This window comes from Periplaneta americana, chromosome 1, assembly GCF_040183065.1.
Source record: "Periplaneta americana isolate PAMFEO1 chromosome 1, P.americana_PAMFEO1_priV1, whole genome shotgun sequence".
Classification (NCBI taxonomy): Eukaryota; Metazoa; Arthropoda; class Insecta; order Blattodea; family Blattidae; genus Periplaneta; species Periplaneta americana.
Window position 1 is genome coordinate 121557875 of NC_091117.1, and position 19006 is coordinate 121576880.

Genomic DNA, 19006 nt, shown 5'->3' on the forward strand with positions numbered 1-19006 from the left:
ACTCTCCACTAATATAAACAATTTACTGTACCTTCAACAGGGCTGGATACGCTCGTCTGTGCGGATGTTGCGTCCTCCTGGATGACTTCAGTCTGTAAGTAGTAGTCGCTCGTCTTTGTTCCTTCGTCCATCTGTATCACTTCAGTCTGTAAGTAGTGGTCGCTCGTCTGTGCGGATGTTGCGTCCGTCTGGATGATTTCAGTCTGTAAGTAATGGTCGCTCGTCTTTGTTCCTTCGTCCGTCTGTATCACTTCAGTCTGTAAGTAGTGGTCGCTCGTCTTTGTTCCTTCGTCCGTCTGTATTACTTCAGTCTGTAAGAAGTGGTCGCTCGTCTGTGCGGATGTTGCGTCCATCTGGATGACTTCAGTCTGTAAGTAGTGGTCGCTCGTCTTTGTTCCTTCGTCCATCTGTATCACTTCATTCTGTAAGTAGTGGTCGCTCGTCTGTGCGGATGTTGCGTCCATCTGGATGACTTCAGTCTGTAAGTAGTGGTCGCTCGTCTTTGTTCCTTCGTCCATCTGTATCACTTCAGTCTGTAAGTAGTGGTCGCTCGTCTGTGTGGATGTTGCGTCCGTCTGGATGATTTCAGTCTGTAAGTAGTGGTCGCTCGTCTTTGTTCCTTCGTCCGTTTGTATCACTTCAGTCTGTAAGTAGTGGTCGCTCGTCTTTGTTCCTTCGTCCGTCTGTATCACTTCAGTCTGTAAGTAGTGGTCGCTCGTCTTTGTTTCTTCGTCCGTCTGTATCACTTCAGTCTGTAAGTAGTGGTCGCTCGTCTTTGTTCCTTTGTCCGTCTGTATCACTTCAGTCTGTAAGTAGTGGTCGCTCGTCTGTGCGGATGTTGCGTCCATCTGGATGACTTCAGTCTGTAAGTAGTGGTCGCTCGTCTTTGTTTCTTCGTCCGTCTGGATGACTTCAGTCTGTAAGTAGTGATCGTTCTTCTGTGTGACTACGTCCGTCTGAATGTCTTTGGTCTGCAAGTAATGGTCGCTCGTCTGTGTGCCTGCGTCCGTCTGTATCACTTCGGTCTGTAAGTAGTGGTCGCTCGTCTGTGTGCCTGCGTCCGTCTGTATCACTTCGGTCCGTAAGTAGTGGTCGCTCGTCTGTGTGCCTGCGTCCGTCTGTATCACTTCGGTCTGTAAGTAATGGTCGCTTGTCTGTGTGTCTGCGTCCGTCTGTATTACTTCGGTCTGTAAGTTGTGGTCGCTCGTCTGTGTGTCTACGTCCGTCTGTATCAGTTCGGTCTGTAAGTAGTGGTCGCTCGTCTGTGTGCCTGCGTCTGTCTGTATCACTTCGGTCTGTAAGTAGTGGTCGCTCGTCTGTGTGCCTGCGTCTGTCTGTATCACTTCGGTCTGTAAGTAATGGTCGCTCGTCTGTGTACCTGCGTCCGTCTGTATCACTTCGGTCTGCAAGTAGTGGTCGCTCGTCTGTGTGCCTGCGTCTGTCTGTATCACTTCGGTCTGTAAGTAGTAGTCGCTCGTCTGTGTGCCTGCGTCTGTCTGTATCACTTCGGTCTGTAAGTAATGGTCGCTCGTCTGTGTGTCTGCGTCCGTCTGTATCACTTCGGTCTGTAAGTAGCGGTCGCTCGTCTGTGTGTCTGCGTCCGTCTGTATCACTTCGGTCTGTAAGTAGCGATCACTCGTCTGTGTGTCTGCGTCCGTCTGTATCACTTCGGTCTGTAAGTAGTGGTCGCTCGTCTGTGTGCCTGCGTCCATCTGTATCACTTCGGTCTGTAAGTAGTGGTCGCTCGTCTGTGTGTCTGCGCCCGTCTGTATCACTTCGGTCTGTAAGTAGCGATCACTCGTCTGTGTGTCTGCGTCCGTCTGTATCACTTCGGTCTGTAAGTAGTGGTCGCTCGTCTGTGTGCCTGCGTCCGTCTGTATCACTTCGGTCTGTAAGTAGTGGTCGCTCGTCTGTGTGCCTGCGTCCGTCTGTATCACTTCGGTCTGTAAGTAATGGTCGCTCGTCTGTGTGTCTGCGTCCGCCTGTATCACTTCGGTTTGTAAGTAGTGGTCGCTCGTTTGAGTGGTTGCGTCCATCTGGATCACTTCGGACTGCAAGCAGTGATCGCTCGTCTGCGTCGCTGCGGTCGTCTTCATCTTCTCTGCTGGTCCAGCTGAAAGCAATATTATTCTTGGTTGAAATCGTCGTTATCACACTGATTTCTAGCTAATGACTAGGATGAATAGGGCATATTAAGTAAAAATGACAACATGTACAATTGGATTAAAATAAAATGGGCCGACACTTGGTAGTTCAAATAGTTTTTAAAGTCAGGTTCACACGAGTAAATTCATTTCGTTCGAAGGCAATGCTCTGATGTTTGTTCCGGTTGATTCTTTGATAATGATCCGTCTACAATGTAGGGGTAATGTTTCTGATTTCGGAACCAGAGTTGTAAGTTCGCTTCCCGGGAGGGATGATTTTTATGTTGTATTATTTTATATGTTTAATGACAAGTGTTAGTGGAATTTGTTAATAAACTTGGTTATGCAAGTCTTGCAAACATATTATATCCTATTATTTGTGGGCTACTATTAGGCACAACCTGATCAGTATGCAAAATTAATAGTTTGTTTGCCTCCTCAAACATTAGAAGTACATCAAATATAAATTAACAAAAATTATACAAAAACATATATAAACAAAAAAAAGGTCTGTGGTAGGGACTAGTATTTCTCCATAATCCACTTGCATCAACAACTGCCCTCATTCAGCGCGACATGGAGTCCAAAAGATTACGTAATAGGTCTACATCCGTGACCACCTCCTCCCACGCATCTAGTAGCTACTCTGTTCCATAATTTGTCTGCTGTTCGTAAGGGTGGTTCTGCCCAATTAGAGCGTAAGATCATTTTCAATCTATGCCACACATTTTCAATCGGATTCATATCAGGTGAAAAATCCAAGGACATTCGAGCATGTCGACATCAGACCTCTTCGTAAACCATCTTTAAATGCGATTGGCGGTGTGTATCTGATGGTTTTCCTGCTGGAACACAAGTGTTCCGTCTGGATACCATTCTCGGGCGGAAGGAATCATTATATTTGCCAAATTTATTCATACACATCTGTCGTAAACCGACCATGCATGCGTTCTAGAGGCTCTGCTCCAGTGTTTGACATCGCAACGCTCACGCGACCCGGCCTGTGAAGTCGTCCCACGAACGTTCATTATATCGGTGGTCATCCATACGATACACACGGGCAGGACATAAGTGCTACTGAAGACATCTACCTCGTCGGACAAAATGACATTCTCCAGTCGAAGTCCTGCCAAATAGTAGCGTAAGCTAGAAGGTCCACGACATGATTCATTTTCAAATGTTCTTTCGTCGCAGTTCGACGAGACCTTATGCCATACTCTCTAAAATGTCTCCTCACGGTTGAAAAGTTGGACGCCATCTTCAAATCAAAGGCATTTAGAAAGAAGTGGTTTTCAACTTCTCTGATTAAGATGGCGTCCTCTTACCTTGCAGAGATGCGCGGTCGACCAGGAATTGAAGGATTCAGAACCATAGTGGGCCAAGCGCCATTTATTAAAAACGGTGAAAGCGAGAGTTAAAGTTAAGTGAATACCATAGTTTAATGAATATTGAGATATAATTTAATTTTATTATGCATACTTCATATTACTTGCTATATGTTTTCATTGAATTATTGTAATAACTTAGTTTTAACCCTTGTTGTCTACGTTTTTATTATATGGCTCTTGGCCCATTATGGTTCTGAACCCTTCAATAAGGACGATACAGAAAGCTAAACTCCAATACGAACAAATTGAAGAATGCTAAACAGTATCACCAGGGGCGGTTATTCAGGTGAAGTAGGTGAAGTGCGACTTCACCTATTTACGCGTAAAACACAATTTTATCTCGTACTAATAATTAATTCTAGTTATTACCGGTACCATATTTCTAAAGTAAAAAAAAAAGTTTTATTTTCAGTCGTTATGAATAGTGTTTAGTTGTATAAATAGTATCTGTAACCGTCTGCTGAATAGAATGTCAACAGTTACGAGCGCCGATCGGTGTCTATTGGAACTTACAATACTGTAAAGGTGAAATTATTTGGGCTCCCATGCTCATACAGCACTTGGTTTCCATGGTAACGTGACGTCACGTACTAAAGAAAGATTGTATGAGTGAAGTGCATTTCTGAGGCCCAATTGTATAAATCTCCCTGACTAAAGATCAACTTTGATCGAAGATCGAAAAGTGAACCGAGTTCAGACACTTCTTCTATTGTATAAAACTTTCCTGCGATCAAATTACCTTGTTTCAAATGAAATCTAAGTTCACGTGAAAAGGATTTGGCAACATCGCATAAACAGGTGAAAAACGTGATGCGCGGACAGGTTTGTTCATTGTTGCCAATCTAGCGACTTCAACTCTTTTTCAACAACAATTTCTTTTAACTTTTATATTGCTTAAATAGGAATTTAGCGACCTTTTTAGCACCCCATACTGACAAAATTTAATCTTTCTTTGTCGATAATGAGAAATCTAGCGACTTTACAACTACTTTTTGACGACTTTCCGTAAACTCTGTTGGAGACACTGGTTTTTTGTGCAATGTAAATAATGGCGGACAATAAGAAGAAGGTTACTGTTCTCCGAGTTGTTATCATGTTATGGTGTTTGATACTGCTAAACATAATAAAGCTTTATAAAACGACAATTTTCGTTTAGTAATACAGTTAATTGAAAATTTATGAATGTACCTATCATATCCGTTAATAATTAATGGTTGTTATAAACATAATATAATTATAGGTTATGTTATTTGATATTGCTGAACACGATAGAGCCTTATAAAATATAAGATTGTTTGTGTATTAAGGCAAGAAATTGAAAGAAATATATATAAATGTACCTATCATATCTATTAATATTAATAATAATGGATATTTTATTTGCACAATCTGTCACTCGTATATTTCAAACAGAAAAGAAATAACTGAACTTGGATCATCTAACTTAATCGGAGAAATTTCTTCAGTCAAAGTTGACTTTAGTTTGAGACAAATTAATCTCAGATTAGACTTTATACAACACAAAATTCCAAGTTCAGCTGAAACAAGGATCAATTTAACCTCTGATCTAAGATTAAATGGTTTATACAATCGGGCCTGAGTCTTTCAGTTACGGAGAACTGTCAGATTTGTTGTATGTGGAGTAACCAGTTTGCAGATCTGACGATAGGGTAGGGTTGCAGCTGGTCTCCAAGGCCGGAGGCTATTGTTTAAGGGCTGCGAAATTTTAGAGTATGTACTACCTGACTCGAGAATACTATCTTCATTCCTTGTGTAGAAGCAGCCACCCCTGCTGTGGTAAATTAGCTAGCTCTTATGTTATTTTATCAGAAATACACCCAACATACATTCGCAAAGTTTAAAAGTTGTTTTCCGCAGCGTGTATTATTTCTTACCATGAGCTTGCCAGTTTTGTTCAAGCTCTTGTATTTGAAAGTTTAACGCGCGCATAAATGTAAACGTGTAGCTTAATACTGTGTACGTATATATTAACTTATTATTTAATGTATTTAGCGAATATTAGTGATAAGTCTATATAGTGTATTAATCCTACATCATAGCGCATATTATATGTTTAATCACTAGTGCTATTATACAAATACTTAGATACCAGTACATAGAAAATATTGATAAATGAGTGTGAAATATGTATCCCGAAAATAACACGTTTTATTATTTATTAGAAATGCTGTTTTGTAGACTTATACATAAGGATAAGAAAGATGTTTTAAGTTCTGGACGACCTACAGTTCCATTTGTTCTTTGTTTTAAAAAGTGCTAAGAAAATAGAGAAGTTGTATAAAATAAGTTAAAAAAAATCGATGCAAGAATATTTTCTGTTTGATGAGATTAAAAATTTCACTCGGAATGCTACATCACAGGAGAGATTTTCCTCATTAGCCCCATAGCTTTGCATAGAGATATACTGTCCACTCTCAGTTAGTCAGACATTTTATGAAGACATCATCGAACAGGTTTACTGCTTTAAAAGATAGGAGGATTGACTTGGTATGCAAGAAATTGAGTGAGTCCTGAAATTAATTAATTTTCCTGTTTGCATGTGTTCTAAACCTATTAAAATTGTACGCAGTTTACGAATAGTAGGCCTACTCATTATATTGGTAAAACTGTTATGCATTTGTGTATGTGAAAAGCACTTCACCTATTTTTTTTACGGCGAGCCGCTACTGAGTATCACTTCAATATTGCCATTATTAAAACAAATAAAACTAAATTCTATGTTTACAATGGTAACATGTTTTAATGTTGTAGTTAAACATATTTTTAAAAACTATAAATCAGATATAAATACAGACAGTTTTATTAACAGACAGGAGTGTTGCTCAGGGGAGAGGTTGTGCTATTTACTAAACATTCAATCGACTTCCAGGCGATGTCGCCTATTGGTACTTTTGAAAATGGTGTTTATGAAAAACTTATTATGGTAAATTTATAATGTAAAAAAATTAAGACTAATGGAGATTCGAACCTCTCTTAATCACTGCTATCAGGTTTAGACCCATGCTTAAATCATCTACGGTACAATGGCCCATGGTTTAATGCAGCGTATTATTTGCTTTCTCATTCATTTTCGATACTTTTGTACCTCGTTTCAATAGATTTAGTATTTATCAATGTTATTGCTATTTCACTCTTCAGAGACTCTGATGCAGCTAGAATCAACCCTTTGTTTTATTTTATAAAATATTTTAGAACAAAATACAACACATTTATATGGTTTAATTGTGTCATCTTGTGAACTGGAACTTCAAGGAGACGGGCATGCACACTATTCTGTTTCTGGAACTTATTTACACATTTGTCACCGGCCCATTCTTTTTGAACCTTATTGTAGTTATCAAACTATCAACAATAAGTAAATCATGAAAGTGAAGTTTGAAAATGAATCAAAAGCTGAAGAACGTAGTAACGATTACTTCTAAAGCATGTCGTATAAATCTCAAACAAAAATAAATTCAATGAACTGAAATAGAAGTACTTTTTACTTTTATTAAAAAACCTAATTTATCTACATTCTTTTATTTACATACGGCTCATAAATATAGTGTGTCTATGTGCCTGGATGTACCAGCAATTACCAAAATGCTATAAGAGAGAGGGATTACGTTCCAGTTTTAAAATTTCCAAAACTATAAGCTTGTGACTAGAAGCTATATGCATACATGCAATCATTTTCGCTCTGTTTTTCATTACAGGCAATTTTTAGTTAATGAATGTTTATTTTTACATCTTTGCTTACGAAGACCATGCATAATTCTGTAGATAGTGCTAAAATAGCCACCAGGATTTAAAATAAAGACTTCTAAGCAACGCATCATGTACCATCTTACTGGCTATTGTATCTGCTGACATTCTTCTTCAACACACTGGCGAAGAATTTCAATGTATTACTACTACTGTTACCAATAATAATATATTTTATTTTACTTGGCAGAGTTAGACCCTGAGGCCTTTTCTGCCACTCAGGCAGTCTACAATTAATACAATTACAAAAGTTATACGTCGTAATAATACTAGATTCGGGTCATTCCACAGTAACTCACGTTGCATTTAGACACATTTATGAACTTTTCAAGATACTAAAACAAAAAATAAAGTTTTTTTTCGGTTCATTTATTGAATTTAGGAACATTCTTTATAGCAGTAAACAGCCATCGGGAATATAATTCGTGATTTGTGATTTATTGTTGAAATAGTTGTTGTAACTCATGCTACATTTTACTAACCACTATCTTCCCACCTCACTTCTGATATTCTCATCACATCCACTCTGTTTCTTTTCATTACTTACTTCAAGCTTTCCAACTCACCTGAAACGAGAGGCGTTCCAGTAGTCAGTCTTCTTTTCTTCTCTCCTGTAGGCTCCGTCATGAATCGTCCTTCCCCAGTATCCCCCTCCCGGACATCCGATTGGGGGGATAGTTTACGTCCGGAATTTTTTACCAGGGAATGACTCATCATGCAATCTTAATTCCAATATCTTCTTGGGATATATATAAATGCGGAAGCTTCCCATTGCTTTCCGCATACCACTCTCTCTTTCGCATCTTAGAAGATCCCAGGGGGCCCCAGCGTGGAGGTGAGGAGAGTGGATTTGACTAATTAGGCCCTCCGGACTTCACCGAAATTCACCGCAATGGTTTAAATATCAGTTCCATCAGGGTTTTTGACCCAATTAGAGACTGGGAAATCCCAATTAGCCTTTGCCCCCCTTATTGAGTCTAAAGCATTACAAAGGTCATCAACATGAAAAGAGAACTAAGATCTTTATCGAAAATGACACCAAGAAAGTTAGTCTTCCAGAATGATTTAAGATTAAAGTTACGTCATTGAAATACTGAATATGAAAAATTAACATTATTACTAAAAATAAACAAGTTCTGTCTACATTAACAATAAGATTATTAGAACGACACCATTTTTAAATTCACAAATACCATTAATTAATTTTCAGTTTGCGCAATACCTAGATGCGAAATAGGAACAAGGTGAAGTTAAACTATCAAGATTAATCAAACCGACACTTCAATATTATTAAATTATGCAGTGATAAGAGAAGTTGTGAAACAATACAAATGAAAAATCGTGAACTGAATATAATTTATTAAAGTAGTAATTATAGAATTAATATAATTGTGACGAAAAAAGTTTTAACTTCAATTTTCATATTCGTGTGGAGCGCGGGCATACAGGTAGACATGGAGTAATTTTGATTGTGCCACGAAAGCCCTTTGAGTCTTGGTATCCCTGAGTGAAAATATGTCTAGCAGAGCTCACATTTGACGTGGATAAAAAATTGCGTGTGAAGATTATTTTATGTGCTGTGCACTTGTCTTTGGGCTGACACTAAAGATGGGTAGGCCTACGCATTGTAAGTCCCCATGGTGGTCAGTACAACACATAACTACCGCTCAGACAATATTTTCCAAAGGTTATGCTTTGCGGAATTGCCCAGTGATAGTATTAATTATCCATATTGTAAATGTTTGTACGTTACACTTTTTAATATGAATACTGGAATAATCTTATTCTCGCCTTTCTGTATTTGTTGCGCACACCACAAAAACATACTTACGTCCTACGGAATAATATTTTGGAGAAATTCTGCAGATAGTAAAAATATATTACAAAAAAGAGCAATTAGAATAATAGTCGAGCAAAGCCTAGAAAATCGTGTAGAGTGTAGACCAGTGGTCATCAGCTTACAGCACCCTGGGACTAGCATCTCTTACCTGCAGAGAAACACACTGTACTATAGTGCAATCGTATCTGCTAGCGGGTATGCTCCCTACCTCTTCCTGCTGCACGACTGGGCACAGGGGACAGCTCATTTACCATTTCAGCGAGTGCTGACGACCATTGGTGTAGACCATTTTAAAAAAATTAGAGATTATGACCTTAACAAATCAGTATATTATATACTCTTTAATAAGTTTCCTCTATTGTAATAAAGAAAATTTTCTGACTAATTCAGCCATACATAGTATAAATACCCGCAGAAAGAATGATTTTCATGTACCATCATCAAATTTATCGAAGGGAAATAGGGTTACGTTACATGGCAATAAAAATGTTCAATAATCTTCCTGAAGACATTAAAAATCATAACCAAAACTCTGCATTATTTAAGATAAAACTAAAAAATTACTTAATATCTCACACTTTCTGTTCTGTAGATGAATTCTTGACATTTCACGCTAATGTGTAAATATTTTAATAATATGAAATGGTAATCATATTCCATTGTATAATTTGTTATTAAGGTGTTAATTCTGTATATAGGCCTATTTCATATTTGCATTTGCATATGTTAAACGTAATAACTGGACATGTTCTTCATTCTTTGCTATAAAGCAACTATAAGAATATTATGAAACGAGTTTGTCTCTCTGTCTGTCTGTCTGTCTGTCTGTCTGTCTGTCTATACAGTTAAAACTACAGCACTTTTCATTTCCAGGACTGATCCATTAACGTTACAAGAAAATGTTAAGCAGTACAAAGAGCGAACGGCCTGTCTCAACAACATCGTAATCAAAAAGAAGTGCTGCGCATTCTCATAGACCTTCGCACTGAGTGCTTACGTAGTCTTCTCGAAATTCTTTCATGGAGCGAGTCTTGATGGGGGTTCACCTGTATGTAAGCAACAATTTCGCACGACAAGTAGCATATATACAAGGGCTCTTGTTTACTGCACATGTAAGTGAAACAATAAGGGAGAGCCAATTTCTTTCCATCTCTGCACATACTCGTATATCTTGGTTGATACTTTTGTACGCGGTTTGTAACAGCTGGTGTTTAAACCCCAAAAGACGGAAGAACATACTGTTTTTATCATCGTTAAAATCTACTTATTTCAACACATTCGAACATGCAAGCTATCAAAATATCTGTATAAACTAATTTCAAGAATTGAGGAGATTTGCCAGTTCAAGACGTTATGAAAGTGCAATAATTTAACATGAATATTTGAAGTGTGCATTTCCATAACGTTGTAAGTGCCGAAACCGGGAGAATCTATTTTTTCACATATATCAGTTGTAGGCGCCATGTTTGACAACATTACGAAAGGTTATGAATAAAGTTCTGCTCCGAGTAATAAAGTAGTGCACTTTAAGGTTGTGCAAGTCACAACGTTGTATGTACTGTACATGTGCATATGCTATAAGCGCGACCTCTGTATCCTGTGTTTCATTGCGAGTTGATAATGGTTTGAATGTATTTGTTACTGTGGTGTGACGATTACTACAACCATGAATACAGATCCACAAAATTCCAGAAAAAGGAAAAGGAATTAAGACAATTGGAGAAAAAATCAAACAAAACGCTTAAAAAATGCTGGGAAAGAATAAATTTTCCCAAAAAGCAAAAAAATTGTTCCAAAATGACAGGAACGAGTTTAGGTAAGAAACAATATACTTCTCACATTCATTTTCATAATCAAAAAGGCATGTCGAAAATATGAATCTAAAGTTACCAATGTTTTCATACCTTAATTTTACTTTATCCTGTACAGTATTTGAAGTTATGTATTTACAGAGTTAACAATCAGTTTGGAATTCTAAACTAAACAGTGCTTTATTAAAGATTATTATTATTATTATTATTATTATTATTATTATTATTATTATTATTAAGAGCAATAAGTGGCACATTTATATGTGCTAAAATGTATATTCTATTTTACTGTATTGTAGGTGAACTGTAAATGTAAACTATCATGCAGCAGCCTTCGACTAGAATATCGAAAAGGACAGTTTAGGCAGTTCCAAGAAATGCGAGAATACTCCAAGCAGCAGGCTTATTTGTTTCGACTCATGCATCCCCAGGCCATCAAATGGAGAAGACATGGTAAATATGAGCACCCAGGTGAAAGTAGAAGGCAGCACTCTTTTCACTACTATCTTCTTCTTCGTGGAGGAAGTGAGGTAAGAATCTGTCTTAAAACATTCTGCAATACATTTGGTATTACTGCAAGAAGAGTTCTACTAATATGGGAAAAAATTGTAAGAGGTGAAATGGACTGTAAAGATAATAGGCGTGGAGCTCACACAATTCTTAGAAATCAAGGATGGAGAGAGAAGATCATGGAACATATAAAGTCTTTCACTACTCTCGAAGCAAGAATCCACAGAAGATGTTCTTATCCCCAGACTTGAATGTAAGCAGGATGTATCGCTCATTTTTGGAAAAGTATTGTCATGGCGACATGAAGCCTCCAGTTAGTCGTCAGTGGTACAATGAAATTTTCTTAGCGCAATTTAATCTTTCCTTTGCTCGACGACGAATAGACGCATGCTCAACTTGTGATCGCCTTACTATGCAAATGAAAACAGGTGATAAGGAAGCTTCTGTTATGAGAGAGTTCCACCATAGACAAGCTGAAGCAGCCTCAAATGCCATGTCTGCTGATACAGAAAATGCGAATTCGTCTGGACATACCATTGTGATTTCATTTGATATGCAGCAGCAGATGTATCTTCCAAGTCTGATGCACTCAGAAATGTTACTATTCGTGGCAGATTGCTTGTTGCAACCTTGGTATACATGACGAAGGTACAGGCATGGGAACAATGTGCCTCTGGATAGAAACTGTAGGAGGTAGAGGATCCCTGGAAGTAGCCCATTGTCTCCACAAATATTTGAGTACACTTACAACAGATAAGGAAAAGCTGATTTTATTGTCTGATAACTGTGCAAGCCAGAACAAAAATCAGGTATTGATTGCAATGTATATGGCAAATGGTAAATTTAAGGACATTATTCATAAATTTCCGGTAAGAGGTCACACATCCCTTAGTTGTGACCGTGGCTTGGCCACATAGAGAAGCGAAAACGCAAATGTAAGGCAGATACACACATGAATCTCATGCGTATAATCACACAAGCAAGAGTCAAACAACCATTTTCTGTAATGATTCAAGAGAGCTTTACTGATTTCAAAGAATTAGCTCATCAAACACTCGACACAAAAAAATTGAAAATTTCAACATTTTCAAAGATAATGCTGAAAGCTGAAACTTTTGGTCAAGTTGCTGTTATCAAAGGTCATGGTGATTTGCAAATGTAGGAAAAGACACTTTTAATACTGAAACCAGGAGTATTGTCCGCGCAACTTATCTAGGCACCTGGGTTCCCTAGTGCTGTCTCACTGCCCCGTAACTATCTGCTGGCTACCTGACGTTGCTGCAACAGTTGTACGTACAGTTACAAAAACATCATTCGGTACTGTATTTAATTTCAGTGCATTCCATTGGATATGGTAGGTGAAAGTATATGGTTTCACAAAATATCAAACATAAATAAATTACATTTTTCTTCTTCTGTGTGCTATACAGTATGATCACAACTCCAATTATTACAATATTCGTATCTGGCCGTGAGCCGTAAGCGATACGTAAAGTCTTTCAAGTAGAAGCACAGGTCTGTAGTTGTTGGGTTTCCAAAAAGTTCACTTTCACATACAGTCATTATCAATATTCTTCTTCTTCCTCCTCCTCTTCCCTTCATCTTCATCATCATCATCATCATCATCATCATCATCATCATCACAGTTATCACTGCTGGTGTCGTCTAGACGTATTATAAAATCCATAAATTATTAGGGAAAAGACTTGAAGCAAGTAAAGAGATACGTTTCGAAATAAATCCCGAAAAGACAAAGTATATAATTATGTCTCGTGACTAGAACATAGTACGAAATGGAAATATAAAAATTGGTAATTTATCCGTTGAAGAGGTGGAAAAATTCAAATACAGCAACAGTAACAAATGTAAATGACACTCGGAGGAAATTAAACGCAGAATAAATAGGGGAAATGTCTGCTATTATTAGGTTGAGAAGCTTTTGTCATCCAGTCAACTCTCAAAAAAGCTGAAGTCAGAATTTATAAAACAGTTAGTATCGGCTGTTCTGTATGGTTGTGAACTTGGACTCTCACTTTGAGAGAGAAACAGAGGTTAAGGGTGTTAGGGAATAAGGTGCTTAGGAAAATATTTGGGGCTAACAGGGATTAAGTTACAGGAGAGTAGAGAAAGTTACATAACGCAGAACCGGATGCATTTTGTTCTTCACCTGACATAATTAGAAACATTAAATCCAGATGTTTGAGATGGGCAGAATATGTAGCACGTATGGGCGAATCCAGAAATGTATATAGACTGTTAGTTGGGATACTGGAGGGAAAAAGACCTTTGGGGAAGCTGAGACATAGATGGGAGAGTAATATTAAATTGGATTTGAAGAAGGTGGGATATGATTACTGTAGAGACTGGATTCATCTTGCTCAGGATAGGGACTGATGGCGGGCTTATGTGAGAGCGGCAGTGAACCTCCGGGTTTATTAAAAGTCGTAAGTAAGACATTTCTCTTTTGCCTCTTGATCGCAACAACCACTGATCTTATTATCTCCCTCTCCTTACTGTCTATGCTAAATTAAAATTAAATCATGGTTTATTTAACAACGCTCACAACTGCAGAGGTTATATCAGCGTCGCCAGTGTGCCGGAATTTTGTCCCGCAGGAGTTCTTTTACTTGCGAGTAAATCTACTGACGTGAGCTTATCGCATTTACACACACTTAAATGCCATCGATCTCGGCCGGGATCGAACCGGCAACCTCGAGTATAGAAGGCGCGTATAACCTTGTTGCATCTCGTATTACTACCGGCTCCATTCACACAATTTCTTTTAAATTTTATTTAATGAAATGAGCCCCAACCCCGCTCATTTCAGTCTCAGCCAGACCACAATTTTACCGAGTCCTTATTTTATTTAGTTTCTTTATTATCAATTTTTATTTGGTTAAACTATTAATTTACAACTTTATATGATTATTTATTCATTTAATTTATTTATATTTATGAATTTGTTTGTTTAGTTATGTATGTCCTAGTTTTGATTAAGTACTTGATTTATCTGCTTTTAAATTATTCATTTAACCATTTACTTATTTATTTATTTGATGATTAATCATTTTTTTAAATATAAAATAATATTGTTTTTTTTATAAGATTGTTTTCATAGTTTTTCTATCACAAAGATATGAGATATCACAGAATACAATTCATTAATTAACAACACAAAACAGAAAAATAAGGTCACTGAACAATTCTATCTTTTCTAAATTACTTACAGTATTGTATTAAAGGAAGAAGATTACGTTTCAGAAAGAGAAAACAGTAATAACATGGTCATTAATTAAATTAAACACTTCGTTTATAACATTTATGTAATAGAGGATTGTAAACATAAATAGATTAGCTGGGCATAGTGTGTTTGAATTATTTTACCTTATTCATATATAATTCAGTACATTGCCATAAAGTTTTTTCCCGTGTTTCTTATTATAGGCTTTGTACCTCGAACGTTTTAGAATTTCCATAAATTCTTCCATTTCCATTTCCCTGTTGTAGTCCATTATTAGGAATACTACATTGCTAATGATCCAAATCACAGCATTATGTTTTTGAGATGGTAAATAATGAAAGTCAGGTTGCGTAATCATGCTAGGTTATATAGATGTATATGGTGTGTTAAGCCATATACTTATTATATGTTGAATTTTGTGCCAGATTTCCTTAACTTTGTTACATTCAGTTAAACGATGGGTAACAGTATCTATCTGGGCACATAGAGAGCATAGCATAGTTTGTGATCTTTTTATTTTATATAATCGGAGGTTCGTTGGATATATATCATGAACAGCTTTAAACCAAGATGTTTTTAGTTTTGCAGGAATCAATTTATTTCTAATATTGATCCACACTCTATTCCAATTAACCTGGGGATAGTAAGACATTATTCTCATAGGTTTATCGAACGGGGAAGCGTTACAAATCGTTTCGAGATACAGTTGGTATATTAACCTTGTTGAAATTTGGTTACCATAGTTTGTGAGTTGTAAACTATTCATACTTTTTAGTATTTGACGTACATAATCAAAGTCTGTATCATTTTTGGTACCGGACTGAAGGGCGTTTTGGAAGAATGTAAACATTTTAGCTGCTATATTATCCGTCTGTTGTTGTTTTAGGTAACGGGATACTAATAAGGAAGCACATTTAGTTGGAATATGTATGAAATCTAATCCTCCTTCTTCTCTTCTCTTAATAGCTGTTGAAAGTGGCACCCTAAATATGGCTCATTTCCAGAGATACCATGTGATTGCTGCTTGTAATTGTCTGGAGTAGTTCATGGGAATTGGTATGACTTGAGCCACATACCATAGGAGAGACAATATATAAGTATTAAGGATTAAGATTCTGTTGTTTAGACAGTTTTCTCGCGGGTAAGATGTTTGAAGTTTTCCCTTGATCTTTGCTACTATGGGATTCCAATTCAGATCTTGAATTTTATTCCAGTTCGATGACTATATGACACCAAGAATCTTTACCTCGTCTGTTGTGAGAAGTGGAGGACAATGGGGTGCATTTTCCCATTTCCCTAGTGGTAGAACACGTGATTTAGAAATATTTATATTTAAACCCGAATCTTCTTCAAATTTTTGTAGTATTTGCCACATTCTAGGTATTTCTAAGTCTAGTATTTCTAGTAATATGTTTACATCATCAGCATATGACAGTGTCGTTAGACGGGTATTTTGCAAATTTAATCCTGTTAGACTTTGGTGGAGATATTCCAGTAAAGGATTAAGTGCAATTACAAAGAGGGACATGGATGAAGGGCAGCCTTGTCGAACTGAACGGTTTATAGCTATCGGCTTGGAATAATGTCCATTAATTTGTAAGATTGATGAGATATTGGTATAGAAGATTTTTACCTTTTTTATAAAATTAGTATCAAATCCATATCGTTGAAATGTATGAAATAGGAAATCATGTCGAATTTTGTCGAATGCTTTTGAGAAATCGATGGAGATTAAGAGGCCCTTGTGTCCCAATTTAGTATGGTATGCTAACAGGTCTCTAATGGCATTTGTAGCATCAAAGATTGTTCTTGTTTTAACTCCAGCAAATTGAGTTTCATGTATGATATCTTGCAGTATTGATTTAAGACGATTATTAACAATTCGGGGTAAGATTTTATAGTCAGTATTTAGTAGGGTAATCGGCCTATAGTGTTCAGCTGTTTTGGGATGTGGAATCTTTTTCATCAGTACCATTATTCCTTGGCGTTGAGAAGGGCACAACTCTCCTTTCTGAACTATTTCATTTAAGACATGTGTAAATTCATTCCCAAGAATGTCCCAATATTGCTGATAAAATTCATTATTGATGCCATCCGTTCCGGGTGACTTGTTTGCTTTTCCTTGAAAGACTGCTATTTGAACTTCCTCTTTTGTGATTGGTGCATTAAGCTGTTTATTTTGTTCAGGTGTGACATACCTTATTGGATTAGGATTAAAAGTTTGAGAAACATGTGCAGATTTATCATCAAACATATCGGTAAAGTACCGATGAAAGACAGTTATTATATCCTTTTGTTTACTATAATCCGTTTTTTCACCTTCGATTTTAGTAACGAAGTGGGAATTGCAGCGTTTTCTTTTCTTTACCAAATGGAAAATGTTCATTTTATCTTCTTCTTCTGCAGAAATAATTTTACTAGTCACTATTGTTCTCTCCATCCTTCTTCTGTATATTGTTCGTATCTGGGCTTTAATATAACTTAACTTTGCTTGCATGGGAGCATACTGAAAATCTGGACTTTGCAAATCACGGATACATTGCAATAGAAAATTTAATGTTGTATTCTCATTCCGTTTCCTTTCCAGTCCTCTATATTTGAAGAAAGTACTAATCTGTTTTTTTTTTTTTACATATCCGTCCCACCAGTTAGTTTCCGTTACGTATTGGGCCTGTTTTCTTATCCATTTTTGCCATTCAATAGTGAAGTCTTCTTTTATTGTAATGTCTCGTAACAATTGACTATTGAGTTTCCAAAGTGTTCGTCCACGCGTGATGAAGGAAATAGGAATTTTAATCAACACAATCAAAGCGTTATGATCTGTAAAAGGGGCGGGAACAATTTCGGAGCTACTGATACTATTTTTTTAATCTGTGGAGACATATATTCTGTCGATACGTGATGCCGACTTGGTAGTGTGATACGTAAATCCCGCAGTTTTATGCGTCACTCTCCAGACGTCGGTCATATGAAAGTTGTTGATAATGTATTTTAGGGCCGGTGATTTAGGTGTACTACCGGTGCATTCGAGTGAATCAAGTACGCAATTGAAATCACCTCCCATAATATATTTATTTTGTAGTTTCGAGAGTAAGTACGTAATATCTATTGTGAAGAACCCTTCACGCAATTTTCTCTTGTGAGTACCAGAAGGAGCATAAATAGAAAGAAAACGAGTCCCTTGATACTCTCCTAGGATGGCTCTACCAGAAGGGAGTTTTTCTATATTTGTCATTTCTATACCCTCTTTTACCATTATTGCTGTGCCCCGTTTGTTTATTCCAATATTGCTGTAGGTATTATATCCATTAATTTGGATTATATCTTCGTCAACTACTTCTTGTATGAGGGCTATTTCTATGTCATGAGTATATGAGAAGTGACGGAACATGTCCTTGTTCACTGGTGAATATGATCCACATATGTTAATGGTAGCAATTTTTCGAACTAAAATGTTAGGATAGGGGTAATTCATAAGTAGATTCGTACTGATAATGTTATTAATAGAAAAGTAATTGCAGAGGAAGGTGAGTGTTGTTATTGCAATGGTAATATGGCTACCGAGGTTAACAATTATATGGCTGAGGAAGAAATTTCCTATGAGTGCCATTACAGAACAGCTGGCAAAGAAAAATAGCTTCCATTACACTTATTATTTCCAAATAAAGCACTGACATTTGCAAGGGGATAGCTATAGTCATGCAATTGAAGAGAAAACATTGTTTTCTTTGCGTATATTGTATGCCAGGTTTGGTTAAATTAGCTATTCCTGACGGTCGGTTCGATATTAACATAAACATAATTATAGATACAAGTGAAATTTGAATTATGTATTTCCTGCATAAAGAGTATGGCGATATTGTGTACTTTCAGAATCTTATTAAAACCATAGATTTTGTTGGCGAAGAACTGCCACCGGATTTTAAGGTTGTTACAATCAAACGTGAGTGTCATAAAGAACATCTAAATATTATAGCATATGATGTGCACCATGTACATATGTTAAAGAAATACTTATGCAGTGATAACTTATGATTTTTTTAAAGTAGGAAGAAAGGATTTGCCTTCTTCTGATTTACATGGACGCTTTCTATTACTAGTATATGTTTTTGTAGATTTGGCAGGAGCTTCGTCTACGTGTCCATGATCATTACTTCCTATTTCCCTGGTAAGGTTAAGATTCACAACTTCCATTTCGTCGCTCCACATGGTGTTATTGGTCGCTGTCGATGTTTGTAGTCGAGGATCTTGAATGCAGTCCGATTGAGAAGAAGGGATCCTCCCCTCATCTTCACTTGGAGCAGCTC

The 19006-nt window shown here is 37.0% G+C and overlaps 1 protein-coding gene across 2 annotated transcripts in view; it reads right to left on the minus strand.

The window, feature by feature from the left end:
* The window catches only part of LOC138700141 (uncharacterized), a 129135-nt gene that overhangs the window by 18070 nt on the left and 92059 nt on the right, over positions 1-19006 (minus strand). The window contains exons 1-2 of one of the 2 annotated variants that reach the window (XM_069826509.1): positions 7864-8223; positions 32-2113 (exon numbers count right to left, since the gene is read on the minus strand). In XM_069826509.1, the coding sequence (XP_069682610.1) occupies positions 32-2113; positions 7864-8014 (2233 nt within the window). In that variant the 5' untranslated portion in view covers positions 8015-8223. Of the gene's footprint in view, positions 1-31; positions 2114-7863; positions 8224-19006 lie in introns of those variants that run through there. The other variant, XM_069826520.1, reaches the window with a different exon arrangement.